This window comes from Aquila chrysaetos, chromosome 6 (assembly GCF_900496995.4).
Source record: "Aquila chrysaetos chrysaetos chromosome 6, bAquChr1.4, whole genome shotgun sequence".
NCBI classification, from domain to species: Eukaryota; Metazoa; Chordata; class Aves; order Accipitriformes; family Accipitridae; genus Aquila; species Aquila chrysaetos.
The window spans coordinates 482,719-503,048 of NC_044009.1; the positions used below are offsets into that span (position 1 = coordinate 482,719).

At 48.7% G+C, this 20,330-nt stretch overlaps 1 protein-coding gene and 1 long non-coding RNA gene across 11 annotated transcripts in view; both read right to left on the reverse strand.

Moving 5' to 3' along the window:
* Positions 1–20,330, reverse strand: part of CAMTA1 (calmodulin binding transcription activator 1) — a 325,997-nt gene that overhangs the window by 292,872 nt on the left and 12,795 nt on the right. For 3 of the 10 annotated variants that reach the window (XM_030017247.2, XM_030017244.2, XM_030017243.2), the window contains exon 3: positions 1,812–1,930. In XM_030017247.2, coding sequence (XP_029873107.1) covers positions 1,812–1,930 — 119 coding nt within the window. Of the gene's footprint in view, positions 1–1,811; positions 1,931–8,393; positions 8,855–10,476; positions 12,077–13,419; positions 13,562–20,330 lie in introns of those variants that run through there. The other 7 variants (XM_041124303.1, XM_041124301.1, XM_030017246.2 and 4 more) reach the window with 6 other exon arrangements.
* On the reverse strand, positions 14,700–17,124 carry LOC115342673. Its single transcript, XR_003923862.1, has 2 exons — positions 17,041–17,124; positions 14,700–15,102 (listed from the first exon to the last, which is right to left on the reverse strand). It is a non-coding gene; the product is annotated as an uncharacterized LOC115342673 (long non-coding RNA).

Sequence of the window (20,330 nt, forward strand, 5' to 3'; positions counted from 1 at the left end):
ACAAACTTGACATTTAAAAAGACAGAAGTGGGTTGGGTTTGGTTTTTCAACATACTAGCTCATGATTTGTGATTATTAGCAAACAATCCATCTCGAATTAAGGTATGAGACAAACCTACACCAGCAATATGCTGGCAAGCACCACCAAAACCATTCACTTCCCCCTCTCCAGAATGCCGACATGTCCTACAGAAGGAAAGCTATGCTCCCCAATTTTTCTTCCAGCTTAATACACCTCCCAAGCACCTACGCTTTCCCGTTTGTATCATGCTTCTGAATAATAAAAATTTTCAGCTATGTGATTAACTTCATGTGCCACATTCTGTACCCTGGCAGGCTACACACACCAAACATTGTTCAAAAAGAAAAGCTGAAAGCCTGTGTGTGTAAACGTATACACAAGGCTCTAAACTAGGGACAACAGAAATAGGAGAGAAAAGTGACTAAAAACCAACAAGCTGTTCCCAATAACAAGAAGGAGCATCATTCTGCCACAGACCCGTGCGGAGAGCTTGCTTTCTCAACTGTCTTTGTCAAAACATCATCTTTTAGAGCCACTGGAATTGCTATTACCGCATGCCCCGTTCCCATTAGTATAAATGCTATCACAGAATAAATGGCAACCCATGTTTTCTACAATTCACATTTCGACTCAAATGACCCAAGACAAAAACATCTACACAGAAGAGCCAATGCCAGCAACTCCCCCCAAAACCAGATTAATTCTGTCACGGTACTTAGTATGTTAAAAACATATACTTGACTTGAACTTTCAGACAAAAGTGGGGGGAAGGGGTGTAAAGGACTCTGACCTTGAAAAATACACACATGAAGTGATCCGTACTTGATTCTGCGCTCAGCAAATATACACATGAACTGATCTATATTTGATTCTGCACTCAGCTTGCCACTTGCAGTCATTAAACTCGTGGGTACAGTTTTTGTTAATGCGTTTAGATGTTACAAACGATTTATTAGAGGGACAAGAATAGTTAGCTAGCAACAGGCAGATACTAACTGGAGTTTTACAGTAGCTTCTCAAAGTTGATTGCTGCTATTATTAAATGATTCGCACAAATATGGCAAAGGTACTGTAAGACAGTGCTACTGAAAACCAAAACTATACTGTGGGTATTGCGGTGTAACTTCCAGCCTTGCTGCCCAGAAGGAATAAAGGCAAGGGATCGTAGGCCTGTTTGGATCGTTCTTCAACTTTACCTTGGTCCACCAGACACCTGAATTTTAAATACTTGTGTTTCATGTCAATGAACCCAACCATGAGGTGTTAAGAGGAGATATGCAAACCAGCACATTCAGAGTAATTGGATTCCAGTATAAAACGTCCAATTCTGTGTGTCCCCCTGTTCTTAACAAGGTTTCTCAGACGGGAGCAAGCTGGTTATTTCTCAGGACCCCGTTTGGCAGGAACAAACATGCACTGGCTTTTTGTTCACAAGTCTTTACACGCAGTAAGATAACATTTTGTTTAACATGGTACCAAAACACCTATCTAATTTTAAACAATTTTGAAACATGCCAAGAAGATGGTACGAGATTTGACTCTTTCAGACCAGTGACATACACACACACAAGCAACAGACTCCTACTATACTAGTAGTCAGCTTCCACATTTGCTTTCCTAGTCTAGTTTAAACCTCACTTTCAACATGTAATAGGACTTTATTATTTGAACAACAGGTTCCAGAGCCAGCAAATTCATATTCTGTAACTTACGTGGCATGCTCTCAAAAAATAATCCATAAGCATCAAGTAAACTGGTACATTTAAGAATAAATAAGAGATGTAACTACCTCATTAGTGTTCCAGCGGTGCCTCTCTTTCGGTAAACTTGAACATTTTGGTAGACATTCAAGCAGCTTCTTCGGTAAAAAGATTTTTACATGACTGCCATTGCTGTTCCCATGATCATCTAGAAAGAAGAGGAGACACGTGATGCATACACAGGAGAACAGGCGGTTTCCACTAGGAGACCCTAGCTACGATGAGACTCGGAAACCCACCGGTTCACTTGTCACAGAGCAGGCAATTTGTCTTTGCAAAGAAGAATATGGCTTTCTGTTGAAATCGCACCTTTATTTCAGAAATATAAACACAGTTTAATTCCTTGTGGTTGCAAAGTTTGAGAAGAGCTTTGATGGATTTGTGCTTGAGGAGCCTGTGTGTGTGCTTACCTGTGCCTATTTTAGCTTATTATTTCCTTCAGTGACAAATTTTACAAGCAATAGCGACAAAATGTTAGAGAAGCTGTGACCATAGCAGTATGACCTGCCAGCAAAGTCATAAATGAAGTTCACACTCGACAGGATTTGCAAGTAAATAAGCAGAGCCCCAGTACCTGCTATAATTTTGTCAAGCTGCAGCAGAAACGCAACTCAAGGTCTATTAGTTCGTTTAAAACTAAAATGCGCTGTACCCATTAAAAACAGGTTACTTTTCTTTCCACAGACAGCTCAGAAAGCGAATGCAGTTCCTCAACTTGAGAGTAAGGTAGAGGGATGGAAATCTTCCTACCTCACCACACCCGGGGGTTGCAAAAGCAGAAATACTGCAGAACACAAAATTATTATTTTTTGTTGCTAAAAATGTAAAAGGTGCATCAATTCCCCTTAAAAAAAAAAACAAGAAAGAGACCCCAAAACCCTTTAAGTCCAACAACAGCCCGCAGAAGTCCCAGAAGCATTAACTTCATTGTGCCTCTCTATCCCCCCTCCGACGCCACCTAAAGAATCACAGCATCCACAAACGGTGCATATACAGATCACATCAGTCCCTGCAGAAAAGGGAACCGGGAGCGGCAGGATAAGACATCGCAGCCACACCACAGGAGTTTTACTAGTTCTTCTTCTAAAACCCACCATCTCTGCCTGCTTCCACTATTCTCACGCTTTGCGTGACAGATACTGGGCAGCAGTATACGAGAAATACACTTATTCATTGGCATTTTACCCTACAAAATTCATTTATAGTCATCTCCCATTTGGAAGCGTACAGAAAAAAGGATATTAACTTTTTCCTTTTACACATCTCATCATTTTGTGTCATTAAACAGATGCCAGCATCATGATAAAACTCCTCTGCAATTACGTACGATACGGAAATTTCCCGTGACCTGCAGCAAACCCTGAGAGAACCCGTCCCGCAATCATTTTAGAAAGCAGGCGAAGAGCGCAAACCAGCAGCTAGACAACCCTAGTATTTTTAGAGCTTGATTATACTCTTGGATGTGTCAAGTTCAACAATATACATGCTGTTAAATCAACTACTCGTGCAAGCACAGCAGATGAGTTTACAAGATAAGCAGCGATGTGTATGATAAACGTGAGCTGCTCTATAATTTATGAGTCCTGCGCGCTCCCTGAGTTATTGGGAACTTTACTGTACGACTGCGTTAGACTAAATCAACAGGGTTGCCAGTTTCATACTTCTTCCTGGGCAAACGAGCAGTCGGGCACCACTGATCCTTGCTGAACTGATAAAGAAATCGGGAAGAAGGTTGTCTCAATTATTTTGTATACCATCCCAGGATTTCTAGCTTGACGTTGAGTATCTCAGACTGTTACTCTACAGGGCTTTTTGGCCACATCTTTTTCCCAGTCAATGTTCCACACGTGTGGCCGTCACCTTTGTTACCTCCCACCGCCTATGGCCGCTCAAAGCCTCACAAACACGCATGTCGAGACACTTGGGGTTATCCACAAAGACACCAACTTACTTGGGGCAAAGAACGGAGCCGGGCAGGGCCCTGCCGCGACAGCAGCCACCCGCCATTCCCACCTGTACTTTCAGATCTGCCATCTGATTTAGCCGGTACCTACTTAACATTCCCTGCATTCATTTTATACCGTTTTCATTTCTCATTCAAAATATTGCATTGCACTACATTCAATTCATTAAGGCGGCAAAGTATTTTACAGCACACATCATTGCTTTTATCAGCCAAACTACATCCCCAGTTACATCTCATCAGCTTATTTTCCATGGGCACATTTTAATTGACATTAATTGTATTACTTCCCCTTACCTCCGTATCAGTCAAGTCCTCTATCATTCATTCCATTATTTTGCAGGGCTGGCAGACCTCTAATTATTCAGCTCGTTTTATTAACTTTCTTCCACTGTCATCAATTATCAGTATTATTAATCCAGAAAGTGCCTATGGATAATACATCCCCTAAAAATGTTTTGGTAGAACTTATCAGAACTTGCTGACTCTAAACCTTCCAATTCCTGTTGTTAGCATCTCATACCTTTGTGTTATTATAGCAATGGAAGGTCATTTTCATCACCCTGTAACATGACTACATCTCATGTAGGCTTCCCTTTTCTGTGGCTAGCAATGACACTTCTCCTTTCCAAAAAATCCCCAACACGGAAAGCAACAACTGCCACCTGCCTGAATCTGACAGGCTTTTCGTTAAAGAATCCTCTATCCGCATGGTCAGAATGACACCCAATAATCGCATTATGGGAAGTGAATCCTAAATTCAATGACCTCTAAACAGATTTGACCTTGGAAAAGGACGGAGTTGGCCAACCAGCTACGAGGATTAAAAGCAAGAAAGCGCCTTGCCCCAAACGATGCGCACACGCTTGCTTTAAAACTTGCTTCTCTACCCGCTGGAATCATTCATGACGTATTCCCAAACAGAGGAAAGTCTATGCAGGTAAGATGGGGAAGCCGGGCACAGAAGACGAGGATTGCTCTCCCAGCTGCACCAACGGTGCTGGCAGACCTCGGTCACCCCTGGACCTCCACCCCGTGACTCAGCCTCCTTCATCCAAGCATTTGCCATCAGCAGATCCCCAAGCATCACACGGGCTCTGTCACCCCCACCTACAGACTGGCTACCGAGAGTTCACATTCCTCCAAATCCACCACTGCTTTGCTACTCAGGTTCCTCACAAATAAAATCACAATCCTTCCAACTAAAACACGTAAATCTTTAGGGAGGTGGAGCAAAAAAAAGTGGTTGCCCTTTGGTTTGAATCAAATCTGTCATTTCTAGTCAACCTGACGCACCCACTCCCCTACCACAGTCTTCTGATAAAGTCAGAGGAGTGAGAATCAACACTGCTCAGCATCCACACCCAACTTACAGAGCAGCCAGCACGTTCCAGAGGGAATATTCTACATTTATTTAGAACTAAAATTTCCTCTGTAGTTAAAAAAAGGACCTGCAATTTCACAATGCTTATTTGATTTTTACTGTGCAAATCCAGGCCAGATGTGTAATTGAACTTTCTTCCTTGTATTATTTTTGCTACGGGTGCGACTTATGACATTGTGATCTGCAAACCCATCCAGTGTCAATAAAAAGTGCTTTTGCAAGCAAAGCTGCACTTGCACAAGGAGGATTTGCCAGTAAAGCTGCATCGACATGGGGTTTTTTTTAGTGCAAAGCTGGCCACAGCTCAAAAACGCTTCCCCAGGCACGCACAGCCAATTCTGAAAACTACAATAAGGAAGCTATATACTAAAATATAGCGGCCTACAATGTATCTTGTTATAATTCAATACAAAAATCCAAAATTTAAGTTAGCAATCTTCAAGATTACTTATTAGCAAACCAGAAACTTGTGTAAAATTAAGAAAGTACAACTATTATAAAGTTCATTGAAAGTTCCATATTAATTATACCACATAAACCCTTCGTAATTTTATGGGTTTCTTCATGCTCCTTGCACTTTATCCTCCCAAGGGATGCAACATGGGCCATAAAACTTTAAAGCGCACAACAGCAAATCACACAGTGAGTCTGTGCTCTACCCTCGCTCTCCAAACAATCCCTCCTTCCCAGCCCCCCCCCCCCCTTTTTTCTTTTCTTTTTTTTCCTTTAACTGGTTCTTAAATCTTCTGTGATCCAGTAGGTGAACTTAGATCTGTAGACCATTTAACTACCGCAGTTTATCAATATAATGTATAATTGGAGAATACAGAAATGGGTCAATGGGTGTTGATCAGCTGCTGATTTGCAGACAGTTCTATACTGAAAATAAATATAAAGAATAAGCCTATAAAAATCACAAACACAAGTTTCATAAACCCATTATTACGAAGTAGTAACTTAGGGTTGGCCATCTTCTTAACTACCGCACAAGAGGTAAAAGATGTTTAAACGTTACAAATAGGTGCTTTTGGATAAAACAAACGGCTAAAGTCACAATGTAATTATTAGCTACTTAAATGGAACGGGAGGGCATCAAGTTAACCGTGACACCACTCACCACACTGCTGTTTAAGCAGCAGAACCAAGTAAATACAGTTCAGAAGTGGCACCTGTACGAACACAGTCAGCGTAGGCTACGCAAAGTCATCCAGTCTTTGGCGTAACGCAGTATTAACCCATGCACCAGCCCCTCCTCACAAGGAAAATAACAAACGCGTGCCTTAGATAAGAGAGCTCAGTAGTGATTACATCGATACCCAAAGCCAAAGCACCGACTCCACTGTCCTTCCTTTGGAGCTGTGCTTCTCAACCCTATTGGCTTTTCTGAAACTCTTCCCCTTTACAAAAAGCTACTCTTCCAGTATCTTACTTTTCTAAAGATGATATACGAAGAGATAGACAAAAATGAAATCAAGATACCTAGGATTTAGTAAAGAGAAATTCAGGGGTTTTTACATATTTGTATTTCCCATGTACTGGTTTGGCTCTGCTAGGTCCCGAGCCGTGGGTGGGAGTATGAAGTTCCCTTGAGGCCCTACGTTCTTTCACTTGCTGACCTCCAAACACAGGCAAAAACAGTAACTTTAATCTGGCAGAGTTGAATGCAAAGAATTATCCCCGATCCAAACATCTGAAGGACTGGCATGCTATTTCTCATAGTTAAAACTTCATTCCTGGCATTTTTAATCAGTAAACAAGCGGCAATATAAGCAAAACCAACAGCTTTTGGTCTGTTTTCTAGAAATATTTGGACGATTGCAGTTGTAAATCTCTTGGCAACAAAAGCAGATTTCTAAATATCAGTAGAGGGTGGCTATGAAGAGATAACCAGGTCCAGCTCTCCAGCACTGCTTCCCCAGCAGGGTTCCACTGGATGCCAGCACTCAGCTCAGACACCGGCCGAGCAAAGGCGTTTCTGATCCTTCACCGCCAAAGATGCGGGCAGCCCCAGAAACAGCCTGGGGGCTGAGGGGAGGACGCAAGGAGAGGGTAAACAGCTCGGGCAAAGGTAAAAAACATGAAATGGGAGCAAGGGAGGACGAGACACAAACCAGCACGCGTGTAAGCTGTGACTGCTGCCTGCGGGGAAAACGGGAGGAACGAGGAAAACCAAAACAGATGAGGAGGAAACCATAGGAATGGTAGTAGTATCAGGGATGATCAACGAAATAGTTTTCCTCCAGTAAGTTATTGAATCTAGCCTAGCTTCTTGGAATATTTGTGATAAATACTTTGTTGCTATGATAAGCTCTACAAACCATTCTAAAACTGTAAGAAATACAAATATAGCTAAAACTCTGCTGCCACATATTACTGTCCCGGTTCTCCCCACCAGTAATGCGCTACTTGTAAGCTATTTTATCCTTTTCACATAGCAGAAAGTTCCCTGACATTTTATAACTGAATTCAACTGAAACAACACAGTTATGTAAAACTGCACATGGTGCGTTTTGGGGAAGAGTTGATAGCACAATTCTTCTTAATGAAAGCCTACGTGCTGGTTGAGAAGGTCTGGTTTACACAATTAGCTATTTATTTCTTATGCTGTACATTTATCACTGTGCTCAGCGCTGAGGAGTCTACTTCCCCCCACCAACAAAACTGGCTCCTCTACTTCACAGGCTCCACTTTTCCTCTCCCTCCTTAGCAGGCAGTCTAAAGCACCCTGCTAACCACACAAGAAAGGAGAATGTGGTTAAGTTCAGAAGGTGCACAAGAGTAACTATTTTACAAGCAATCTTTAGGAGCAGTAAAACAGCACAGTCACTTCAACTTTCTCCTGCAGCTCGCAAGTGTGTTCATGCATGACTTTCACCGTGTTGCTTTTAAATATGACAAGTGCAACAGAACGATTAGACCATTGCTCACTGTCGCCAACACTCATTTGTTTTAGACCCGTCATCAATTCCTTCATCCCTTGGTCTTCACTAAAATTACATCATCAAATTCAACAGCAACGAAACGAAGGCGAGATGGATATTATTAGTCAAGCCTAGCAAAAATAAACCACCCATTTGTACAGTTTTCAATCCTACAAACATTCTCAACGCTACAACCAGTTTTCCAGAAGTCCCAAAGTATTGGCTAAGGCTAGTGAAATTACTTACTCTGAGCCTACAGGCTGGCAGCCACCAGTCACAGATATTTTTACCCTCACCCTTGCCCCCCCCCCCCACTATGAACAGTTTGAGTTTGGAAACCTACCTGGAGAGCTGTCAGGAAAAAAAACCAAAATCCTTGAACAGAAGATGCGACAAGAGCAGAAGGACACCGAGCTCTCCATTCCCAGCGATAATGGGAGTGTGCTCTTGCTCACCCAGTGCCGTAACTGCTCCTCAGTACGAAGCCGCACCTTCAGCATCGCCCCAGGGAGTTGGCAGGTGCTGCACCCCAAAAAACTGGGGTTGAGACAGACGCCAGCACCCACAGGCTTACTTGCCTTTCAAAACCCACAGGGTTTAAAACAGGGTGAACACAACAGAGGGCTGAAGGGGTGCAGGAAGCCACAGAAGGTGAAAACAGGACATGAAGCAAGGGAAAAAAACAACAAGAAAAAACTCAGCAAGGTGTGGAAGAGGAAGCCAGGCAACACTGAAGATGCAAGAAGCTGCTGGAAGCACTGCATTTTAATTAACCGGCACTGTATTCCACAATGCACTCTACCAGCCTCATTTCACTCCATGGAAAGGTTTGGGTTTCTTTGGTTCGTTCGTTCCCCCCCCCGCCCCCCGATATATTTGGTTTATTGAAGCACAGACAGAAGGGACACTAAAAAAGGAAGGTCACATTCCAGCTGTCTCTTTCTGAAGGCTGCCTGGACAGAGAGGTAGCATAGCTACTTCCCCTTCCTCCGATAACATACACCTTTGTAAGCAGGTCTTTAAGAGACTGCATGTTTGAGAAGAACCATTTAAAAATATTAGTAACATAAAGTTAGCACCGAGCCCTGAAAGATTAAATTTCAAAAACATTTGTTTTAACCTTACTTGCACATAATTCTTTTACTGTTTCCCAATACAGGAAATGAAATCTGAGTTTTACAACATCTGTAGGAAACCTTCCTACAGAAGTAGCTTTACAAACCCCCACAAATAAACCAGAAAACCTTTGAGCCAAAGGGTTTGGGAAAATCATTAAGAAAAGATGTGGAATTGTATTAGAAAGCCAGAGCTTTAAACAAGCCCCATGCCTTACATCAGGAATCTTGCGCATACCACAGTTATAATACCAAAAGTACTCAAAAAATTTGACCTCACACACACATGTAGCTCCTGCTGTTCAGAAAAGGCGAATCAAGTCCACTCTCTGAAACCGTCCTGCTGGCTGACAGCCCTCCGAGTGGGTCTAGAAGCTTCACTAGAAGGCAGTTCGCCTCTGACAGCAGAAATTTTGGTCAAATCCCAACTGCTGAAATTCAGCAAAAATTCTGGGGCAACGAGTGGACTGAGCTGAGCGTCAAACCCTGCCTCCTCACCGTGACAGTCCGATTTTGTCAAGAAGGACAGCAGTACAGAAAGCGCGGCACAAAATCCAATCCGTCGCGCTCACAATAAGCTCAGGTTTGTTTAAGTAATAAAACGTTATGCAACACTTCCGCAGAGGGAAGTAAATATTTGCTGTTTAACAACCAAATCAAGAACGTTTTGTTTTCAAAAGGTATGTTGCCCAAACAGTCTCTCAGCATTCAATAATATTTGAAGCTCTAACTTCCTTCTCGGTCAGTATCAACAACATACCCCAAACAGCTGCCAAAATCCCTGCCGCCATCCTCCCCCGGCACCCTCGGCTCCCAGGGGAGTTCCGAGCAGAAATTCCACCTCCTGCCTCTCCCACCTATTGACCCTGCCCGACGAACAGATGTGAAATTCAACAACTACATATAACCGAACTTAACGGGCACAACAAATAAAGCGCCCCGTTCCTGCACCATTTAAATAACATGGGCACTGCTCTGCTTTAAAGCTATCGGTTTCAGATACCTGTCCACCAGAATACACAGAAATCTACAGAAAGGTTCTTGATGCACATTCTTTCTGTTTTGAACTTTTTAAAAAACTTCCTTTTTTGAATTTAAAGAAGAGCCCCGTACCCCAATTGAGTTCAGAGCCCGTTACAGCTGCCAAGATGGCACCTCCGAGGGTCAGTCCTCCCATTTCAGTTCGGACACGCAAAATGCCGCAGAAAACTACAAAAGCCGCAAACCCTCCGCCACGCGGACGGTAAGAGCTGCTCGGTCATGGAGCCCAACTCCATCCTCCCTAAGGAAACCAGAAAAGAGGCAACTCACCCAAGTCTTCCAAGACGTGGAAATCTCTCCTGCAGCCAGGGAACAGAGAGGCCAGCCTCATTTCAAGCCCTCACCCACCGCCGAGGTTTTTCTGCTGCTAGCTGGGCACGAGAAGCCCCAAGCGAAGCTTGACAGGGAAGCTCCAAGACCGGGCAGGTCAGCAGAGCTCTTCGTCGCTGTTCACGAGGTTTGCTTCTACTGTACTACTCTGGGCGGGTGGAGCAGATTGCTCCCCAATAAAAGCAGCGCTTCTCTGCGCAACTAACCTGCTAGCTGCCATTTACATTTGTTTTTTAAATATTAAAGTAGCAAAACCCTCAAGCAACTTGGGTTCTCCCCTCCAGCATCAGTGTTACTGGTGAGACACTTGTCTTGAATCACGCTTTAAGATGACTCCCATTTAAGTTTCTGACAGGTGGAGTTTAAGTTTAAGGAATAAATGGTTTATATCTTGCCTCCTTGAAAATATACCACAGAACTAGGTCAGCGCGAGGAGCTGCTTACTACGAGAACAACACAGGCGCCTGTGCTGAGCCGAGGTGAAGACTCTCCGCTCCCGCCCGAGCGGTGCTGCCAAGCAGTGAACCAGCTACTGACCAGCCAAGTGAAACGCTGGGTTACGACACAAGATGGGCACCCTTAAACAACAGGCACAAAAGTAGTTTCTCCAGCAGCTCGTGCGCGGCACTACCATACAAGAGTGAAGGCTGCTGCGGACCCACCTCTTCAGCCCCAACACGCCTCAAGGGCCCACAAAAATCAGCTACCAGTACGAAAGGTGGTAAAAATTGCTTTAAATAACAAGCGTAAAGGCCAAAGCGCCTTTCAGGTCAAGGAGTGCTGACCTGCACGGCTCCGTAAAGCCGTGGCCTCGCGGCAACGAGTATACTGAAACCTGTGCTTCACGTAGAAAAAAACGTCACCGCCCGTTGGCGCAGGAAGCCCGAAAAGAGAATCAAGCCCGACGTGCTTTGGCGACAGCACTTTCATCCAGTGAAGAACCAAAAGTTCACCATTTGAGCTACGAAGTCCAGACAGATGCTAATTCTCTTCTCACTTATGCCCCTGTTCACCAGTTGGCATTTTGCTACTTCAGTGGAGTTGATCATTTACTTCAACGCAAATGAGAAAAGAATGAAGCCCGGCGTTTTACAGACCACAGGAAAAATGGAACTAATGAATTTGGGAGCATCAAAGAGATTAATAAAAGACGAAGCTGACAACGCTCATCATCACCGCTACTACTTAAAACATACGTTCTTGTAGAGCACTCAGCCTTCACCAAGCTGGACAAGGCGCAGGCAAAATGCAAACCCAAGGTGGCCATGCCTACGGAGGCTCTGCAACTACTAAATGACAAGAAACAACCGAAAAAAGAGACGTTCCCACAGCACCTGGAGCAGAAACCCAGACAAAGAGGTGGGCTAACGAGCCTTGTATCCCAAGAAGGGGTTTCCCGGTAAAGAGCGCAAACGGGTTAAAAGCGAGGAAGCGCGCTGGCTATAGCGGATGAGGAAAAAACGCCTCTTAGCCGGATGAAAGGCGGTTATTTGAGGTGCCCAACTACAAGCAGATAAATTCCCGAGGCGTCAGCAAACGTACCCCCTTTCAGTGACGCAACCGGTTAGTTGCGGGATGCAAAGCATCCACCTCCCTCTCTCCTCCCGCCCCTATAAAATGGAGGCCCTGACACCGGGTACCGGTTGCGTGGCGCAACGCCACGCCAACCGAGGCCGCGGCCGAGCGGCTCCGGCCGCCGCGCTCCCGCCAGGCTGCAACACAACTTGGGGCGACGGCCGGCCCGGTGCGCGATCCTCCCCCCGCCCCGTCCGTCCGGGAGAGCCGCCGGCGTCCCGAGCCCTCGCCCCCGCCGCCACCGGGGTCAGGAGTCCCCGCCGGCGCTTCCCGCCAGCCTGCTAGGACGAACTTTGCTTAAATAACAGAAAATATTAAACGCCACGCGGAGGGGCCCCAGGACACCGACTTGCGCGGCTCCCCGCCGCCCTGCTCCCGCCGGACGGCCCCGCCGGGGCGGCGGGGGGGGGTGGTGGTGGTGGGGGCCGGCCGCCGCGGGGCCGCGCACGGGCGGAGCAGCGCTACCCCCTTGCGGACGCGGCGCGCCCCGGCTCCCCGCCGCGCCGGTAACTTTCGGCCGGAGTTGGGCGCCCCGGCCCCCCCCCCCCCCCCCGCCTCCACCCTCCCCGCCACGGCCGGGCCCTCCCCTCGCTTCCCGCCCCCCCCGCCCTCCGAGCCCGCCGCTCGCCGGGCGGCGCCGCTCCGTTCCGTTCCGCTCCGCCCGCCCCAGCAGCGCCCACCCCCGGCCCGCCCGCTGCCCGCCGGCGCGGAGGCCCCGGTGCGGCGGGGCCGCGGACGAGGCCGCCCGCTCGTGACGGGCGCGCGCCCGCGAGGCACGTGCGCCGCCGCCGCCGCCGCCGCCGCCGGGAGCGGGGGGGTGGCGGGGGCGGCCCGGCACGGCGTGACCCCCGGGCGGCGGCGGCGGAAGGCCCAGGCCGTCGGCTGCGAACGGCGGCCCGGAGCCCCGCGCCGCGCCCTGCGCCGGCCTCTGCCGCCGCAGCCTCCATGTTGGCGGCGGGCGGGCACGTGCCGGCGGGCGGCGGGAGGCGTGCCCGTGCCCGTGCCCGAGCCCGTGCCCCGGCCCCGGCGCCACGCGGCCTGCCCGCCGCACATGGCCTGCCCGCCGCCCCGCCGCCACACACCCCCCCCCCCCCCCGCCCCGGCCCGGCGGGGGCGCCCGCCGCCGCCAAACTTCACGCCGCGCGGCCCGGGCCGGCCGCCGCCGCCCCGCGGCGGGGGCAGAGACGCGGGGCGGCGCGGGAGGCCCGGCGCGCCGACAGCCCCGCGGTAGTGGTGGTGGTGGTGGGCAGGCCCGGCCCGGCCCGGCGGCGCGGAGCGGAGCGGGAGCCGGCCCGGCCGCGCTCTCACCTTCCGGCTTGTTTTCGGCAGCCATTTCCCCTCCGCGCGCCACATCCTCCTCCGCCTCCTCGCGACCGGGACCCAGGCGCGCGCCGCCTCCTCCCGCTACCGCCGCCGCCGCCGCCGCCGGGCCGGCCACCCCGCGCGCACGGCGCACACCCCGCGCCGCCCATTGGGGGAGCCGCCGCACTGACACCCGCGGCGGCCAATCGCGGCGGGCGGAGGGCGGGCGCCCGGAGGGGATGGGCGCGATGGACAGCGCGCGCCGCCAATCGGAGCGCGGCAGCGCTTCAGTGACACGCGCCGCAGCCACTCGGCGGCGGCGCCGGGAAGACGAGGAGGGCGGCACGGGACGCTTTACTGACGGCCGCAGCGGCCACTCGGGAAGCGGCGCCGCGCGACTGACGGCCGCGGCAGCCAACCGCGCCGCGGAGGATGCGGGACGCGCCGATTGACGCACGGGCGCCGCCGGCGCCGGCGTCCAACGAGGCGCGCCCTCCGCCAGAGTGACCGCGCGCGGGGCCAATGGGGCGGGCGAGCCGGGCGGCCGCCCCCAGCCCTGTCCATTGGCTGCGGGCGGCCCCGGCGGGCGCACGCCCCCTCCGCGCCCTGTAACCCTAAACAAAGCCGCCGATTGGCGCGGCCGGCCGCCCGCCCGCCAATCCCCGCGCCAGCCCCGCCCCGCCCCGCCCGCCCACCCGGCGGGGCAGCCCCGCGGCCCGGCCCGGCCCTTCCCGCCCTCCTCCCTGCCCGGCCCGGCCTCGCCCGCCCGGCAGCCGGGGCGAAGGGCGGATCCGAGTCCTCCCGGGGCGGGGCGGGCGAGGGAGCCCGGCCGCCCTTCACCGCAGCCGAGTGAGGGCCGCGTTTACCCTTCCCCGGCAGCGCGGGGCCGAGCCGGTTCAGCTAGCCCAGGCGCTCCGGCGGGCCGGGCTCGCCGGCCGGCGGCCTCCCGCGGCGCCGGTCCGCAGCGAACCGGCTTGCCGTCGGCCTTCCGTACAACGACCGCGTTCCGCCGTTCCCCGGCTGCCCCGCCGCCCGCCGGGACCGCGGCAGCTCCGCTGCGAACGGGGCCCCGCAGCAGCCCGACGGGCAGGGGTGAAGCAGCCGGGGCCTGCGGCCCTGCCCGCCGCCCGGCCGGTCACCCCGGCGGCGACCCGGTCGCTCTGGGGCCCCCTCCGGTCAGCGGGACGGTCACCCGGCCGAGGGTTGGCCAGACGCCCTGTCCGGAGCGAACCGCGGAACCTGCGGTGTTCTTCTTCAGTGAGCAAACAAACGCCCAAGCCGAGAGGTTTTCAAGAAGGGGTTTTTAAAAGGGGGGGAAGCTGGAAACGCAGCATTTTCTGCCATCTCTTGGTACCGCTAGGGCTGAAGCTGCCTTTCCCCCCGCGTTCCCGTCAGGCGAGGGCTGCCCGGCTAGGCTGCTGCCAAAAGCTGCCAGGCAGGGAGCACGCAACCCCCCGTCCCCCCCGTTGAAATCACGGGCAGGGCACCCCGCTCTTTACCTGACCTAAGCAGCAGCACAAGGGCTGCAAAGGTTATCTCCCCCATCTTTTCAAAGCTGCCGAAAAGTCAAAGTTCTGTAGGCCCTCTTCCACAACCGGAGTATTTTGGGGCAGACGGCCCAATGCTCGGGGGTGGGGGGGAAAGCTGCTCTTGGCACGGTATGCAGCCGATGAGGTGAGGATTTGTCACCTGCAAAGAGAACCGAGTTACCGTTGCCAACGAGATGTAACAAGTCTGAGGGAGTCCTGCAGATCATACCGGAAGGAGTTCACGGCAAGCGCTCGCCCGTTCTGTGAGGAAAAGGGCAACGGTCTGCGGCCGTGCAGACCCCTTCAGTACCCCTCCCTGGCCCGCAGTATGCCGCCTCAGGATCGGGATGATGAGGAGCTTTTGCTGTAAAGAGCCTCCCAAGAAACCAAGTAAATTGCTCGGCCCTCTTAAAAATGGAAAATGCCTTGGAAGAGTGAGGTGTGATTTGCCTGGCTGAGTTTTCTCCCCATCTCATCAAAGCTTGAAGAGTCCTGGCGCTTCTGCCTTCCCAAGCAGAGCTCCGTGTAACTGGACCACATCTAATGCCTGCACAATGCAAATGAAGATCGAAACGGTTGTTTCCTTTGATGTGTGTGACTAAACACGCAAAAAGGATATTTTCCCTTAGATCCTCAGGAGAGTGGAACTTCTTTAAAAAGACCTGTTGGCTCTCTGATTTTGCTAAGGACCGAAGCCATTTCCGAGCCAAGACGAAAGAGTATGGTGTGCTGGCTCTCTTCTAAGACAGAGGAAAGGAAAATTCCTTCTTCCTATTTTCAGCGGCTGCTAATCTCATGGAGCGTGAAAGGCACATTGATGAAGAGGCTCTAGAATGACAGGCTCACTCCCGACGGTCATAAAGCTAATCTAGTACGCTCTGTCCTATAAATACACACAAATATTAACGCAGCTACAGGATCAGCTAAGATAATTGTTTCCTTCAGCCGTTCAAGATACACTGGAAACTTTGCTAGTTGCCACGCTGGCAAAGAGCTATCATTTTCTTGACGAGTTCTAGGGAATTTATGTCTCCCCTTGGATATTCTTCCGAGATGACCCGCACACTTAGCAGAGACACGAGGTAGCCATACAGTCGGTGCTACTGGCAGTCTGCAGTATGGCAAAAACAGAACAGTAGATTAAAACAGGTATCCCTCTGCAGTTAAGAGATGGAAGGCAGTTTCCTGATGCAAGTACCAGATGTTTAGGTGACACCTTACTGAGACGCGAAGGGCTAGCCCACGTTGAACTCATCCCCAGCGCTCCACACGGAGTGGCAGGTGCCAGTGTCTACCCCCTACGGACAGACCCGCCTCACTGTCTCTTCTTCAGCAAGAAATGGGCACCTGGATTAGCCAAGCAGCATGGCCTGCAGTGCCTTCGGGTGCCAATCCTATCCACCGCCTCTCTCCTCTGAACCAGCTTATCTCCTGGCATGTCGGTCTCCTGCCCAAGATTAACGTCAGGCTGGTATTCAGAAGGGGCTCGAGCTTCCACTGGGATATTCAGGCAAGACTACGTAACAAAAAAGAGATGAGAGAAACGGTGGAGCCAACGCATCTCTCCAAAGACTATCATTCTGCTACCAAATACAATGATGTCAGAGAGCCATTCACATTCAGTTTTGCAGACACTGGTGCTTGTGGCTGAAACGCAAGCAGGAACCCAGGCCGCTCCCAAGTACGGAGACGGCAACCGTTGCCACAAACAGCCTTTCCGTTCTCTTCAGGGAGACGAGCGCAAATGTTTATTTCCGTCATAGCCCTCGCTGCATTATTCACTTGCGTTCACTCTTGAGAACAAATAACCATAAGGTACTCCACATGGGGTTAGACCTTGAGATCACCCAGAAACATAATTAAATGCAGAATCAGCTACATGCGTGCACAAGAGTGTCCATCTCTTTCTCCTCTCCAAAGCTCAAGTAGTTCCTTATGTGCTTCCATGGCTCATTAGAGTAATGAGGTCCATGTGGTCCGATTGACAAGGTTGTTTAGGACGCCAGCTGCCTTCTCTCAGCCGTTACAGTCTGGGGAAGGAGGAACTTCCACCGAATCGCTTGGTAATAGCTCCACTTCCAAAACTAAGGCAACCTACCTTGCTTGGCTCTAGAGTAGTGTGCAACCTGCTCTATGAAGTGTCTTCGGGGGCACTGCCTGGCTTCCTAGATCCTTCCTGGTCCGTAAAGATGATGAGAGTTTGTGTGGATGAGGATGAATAAGGCATTTTTAAGGGGTTATTGAAGTAGTGTATGAACTCAGCTATGTACAGCTAATGAACTCATTCTCTTCCTCAATATAAGCTTTTCTACCAGGAGAAAAAAATCCCTAATAAACTGAATCTTATATACCTGAAATCATACATAATTTTAACAGTAGCATATAGGTTATTACAGCAATATGATCTATGTAATATTACGGATGCCATTTGAACATGGATTTTATATCAAGCATGCCAGCAAAGTCCCAAATATTTTCATTTAATTCCTTGTGCAACACAATGATAAGAAAGAAGCCATTTGAATTGAAGTGCTGCTGCTGGTATCTTTCAAGTTTCCCAGCTTCCCACTGTTTAAAAATCAAAGGTCTAATCACTATTAAGGCACAGAGGTACTGAACCGCAAAAGATTTTGCGCATGGATGGTATAGGATAAACTGACTTGGTCTTACCTTTCTAGGGGCACAAACACAGAGCTACCTCCAGCTGATAAGCGGCAAGAAAGTAGATGTGCCAGGAGTTTTTGCAGTCTGAACCATGAATAATTTTGAACAGCATACTGATAAAAGCTGCTGCTATTCTGATGTACGGTGTTTGGGTTTTTTTGTTAAGACGGAGGTGAAATACAAAGTTCTTTAAAAAAAATCTTGATTGTCATTCCATGGTGGGTCTGGCTTGGTTAATTGGGTTAATGTGATGATTTGGCATGCTTAATTATATGCAGAAGTAAAACTGTACAGAATACATCCAAATACCCTGTTATGGATATTCAGCAAATTATACATCCACCGTTGCTATGGCAAGCATCAAAACGCAAAACAATTCAGACAGTTTTAATAGCTATAATGACAATGTTGGAACCCCATTTCTTTTGAATTGTTTGCACAAAGTTACTCCACAATTTAGAAGCAAGGAATGCCAAGTGTTTTCACAAAAATACACTTAGAAGTGTGACTAGAGATGCTTAAAAAAACAACGCCACAATGATAGAAACGAAATGGTTTTGGCCCTTCCTCTCTCCAGTTACAGAATCAAAAGCTGTTTCTTCTAGGAATAAACCCAAGACTTAACCAAGCTGACGCGTATGTATAAATCCACTGTTAACTTCACAGTACTTCACTGCATTTGTGAAGTATAATTGCCAATTCCCAGGTTCATCAAAACCAGGAAAATATCCCCAAACATGCATTTCTTCAGAAAGGTTCTCCAAAGGAGTATATTCTGTTTAGGGCTCTGCCATCCAAATAACTTGCCCCAAATGATGTGTGGAAGTTGAAGAAGAATATACTACTAGGAACTAAAAGTACTGGGTTACACTTAGAGTGGACAAAACTGCATACGACCCTAGCAGGAGGCCAAACTCAGTCATCATCCATATTCTGGGGTTTGGACACATTCTCCTCTCCATTCCTTCTGCAATTCTGAGCTCATTTATTTCCCTCAGAAATACAAACACTACATTCAAATAATCTCTAGTAAAACTCTGCTGGCTATAGGGAATTTACAGCAGACTAAACCAAAGCATAACTCCAGAGCCTAAGCCATTTTAATGGACCCTGGAGGAAAGATGTTTTTGCTATGCAAAGCCTCATGAAGTTTTTGTAGATACTTAAGCCACTAGCCTCAACACTAAACACAGTATTTACCTGTTTAACCAAGAACAAGGGCAAAAATGCTTTGTTCCTCTCCACCAGCACCGACTGCAGAAGAGAAGCAAGTGGCTGGCTGGGGGGGTTTGCAATGCTGGAGCCCCATTTGTTCCAGTACAACGTCAAACAGCTTCAGAACTGACTTACACGGGTGCCAACCTCCAGCATTTTGCTACAGCCAGCAATGCCAGGGGAGAATGCCTGCCACGCCGTGCACTGCGGCACGCTGCCTCTGCCACCAGCCCTGTTGTTCCTCCCTCTGCGGTCCTTGGTCCTTTATTTCCCTACAGGAACAGGCCAGGTTCTGTCTTCACTTTGGTTCATGCTCCAAGCACCCTGGTGGCACTAAGAAAATAACAATTATTTTGCTCTAATATACATCCATAAGCCAGTTAGAGAGGAAAAAACTGAAATACGAGGTAAATTAAAGCTTCCAACTAAGGGGATTTACCAGTAAGTCACCATAAAATTCAGATAATTTATTTTTTCAATTCTGCAGCAACTTTCTCCAATTCGTTTGGATTAGCTATTAGAAATTATGTCTCAAAAATTAAAGAAAATGTCTATTGACCATTATATCAAATTCTAATTTTAGCCAGAAAAAAAAGAATAATTAGGCTGTGATTTACTCTGGTAGTCAACTTACATTAACAATTTTTTCCCCGTTTATGTAATTCTGGCAAAATCAAATAATATATACAATGCTTATAAATGCTGGGCTAGATTTAGTAAAGACAATTTCCTACAGTATATTCAGGACATTTCTCTTTGCTTTCTGTTATAATAAGACAATCAAGTTATTTAGTTTAAAGAGGTAATATGATTGTCATCCATGGTAGCCTCAGTTATAATTTTAGTGCAGTCTTCAATAAGGTATATGGAAGGATTTTTTAATTTTTTTTTTAAGCTGTCATCATCCTGTAATAAGCTGTATATCTTGGCTGCTGCTCTCTGGGAATGTTTTTCCCCCACATCCTAACCCCTTTCCCCTGCTAGTATGCAAAACTCCACTTACTACCTAAGAAGCAAGAAGTGTAAATCCGACAGACACCAGTAACGCAAAGCTCTCACACACAATGTTGGTATACAACTGGCTCTGTTCTGGGCAGCGGATGAACAGCTCCCAGCTCAGGACTGGCCAGGAAAAGCTGCTCGACAAAGGTGGCAGCACCAGCTCATTGAATCCCAGCCAACAGCGTGTGCAGAAACCCATACAGTAACCAATATTACTTGAGGGAAAGGCCATTTTTCACAATTCTTCTTTTCCCCTCAACTCGCACAAGATAGCATCATCTTCAGGCTAGTTTGATATCAGATCTCTAGTGATAGCTGAAGCAAATAATAACAGGAAAGTATGTTTAAGTCTAAGATCCCTAAAGGTATGCTCCTAAGTTTCTGTTCCTACTCTTAAACAAGTATCTTTTCCAGGATACTTAACTCCTCTGAAATTGGACTGCTGTCTAAATTAACCGAATAAATACGGATCTAGGAGCCAAACTTTAGTCACCAAGGTATGAAAAT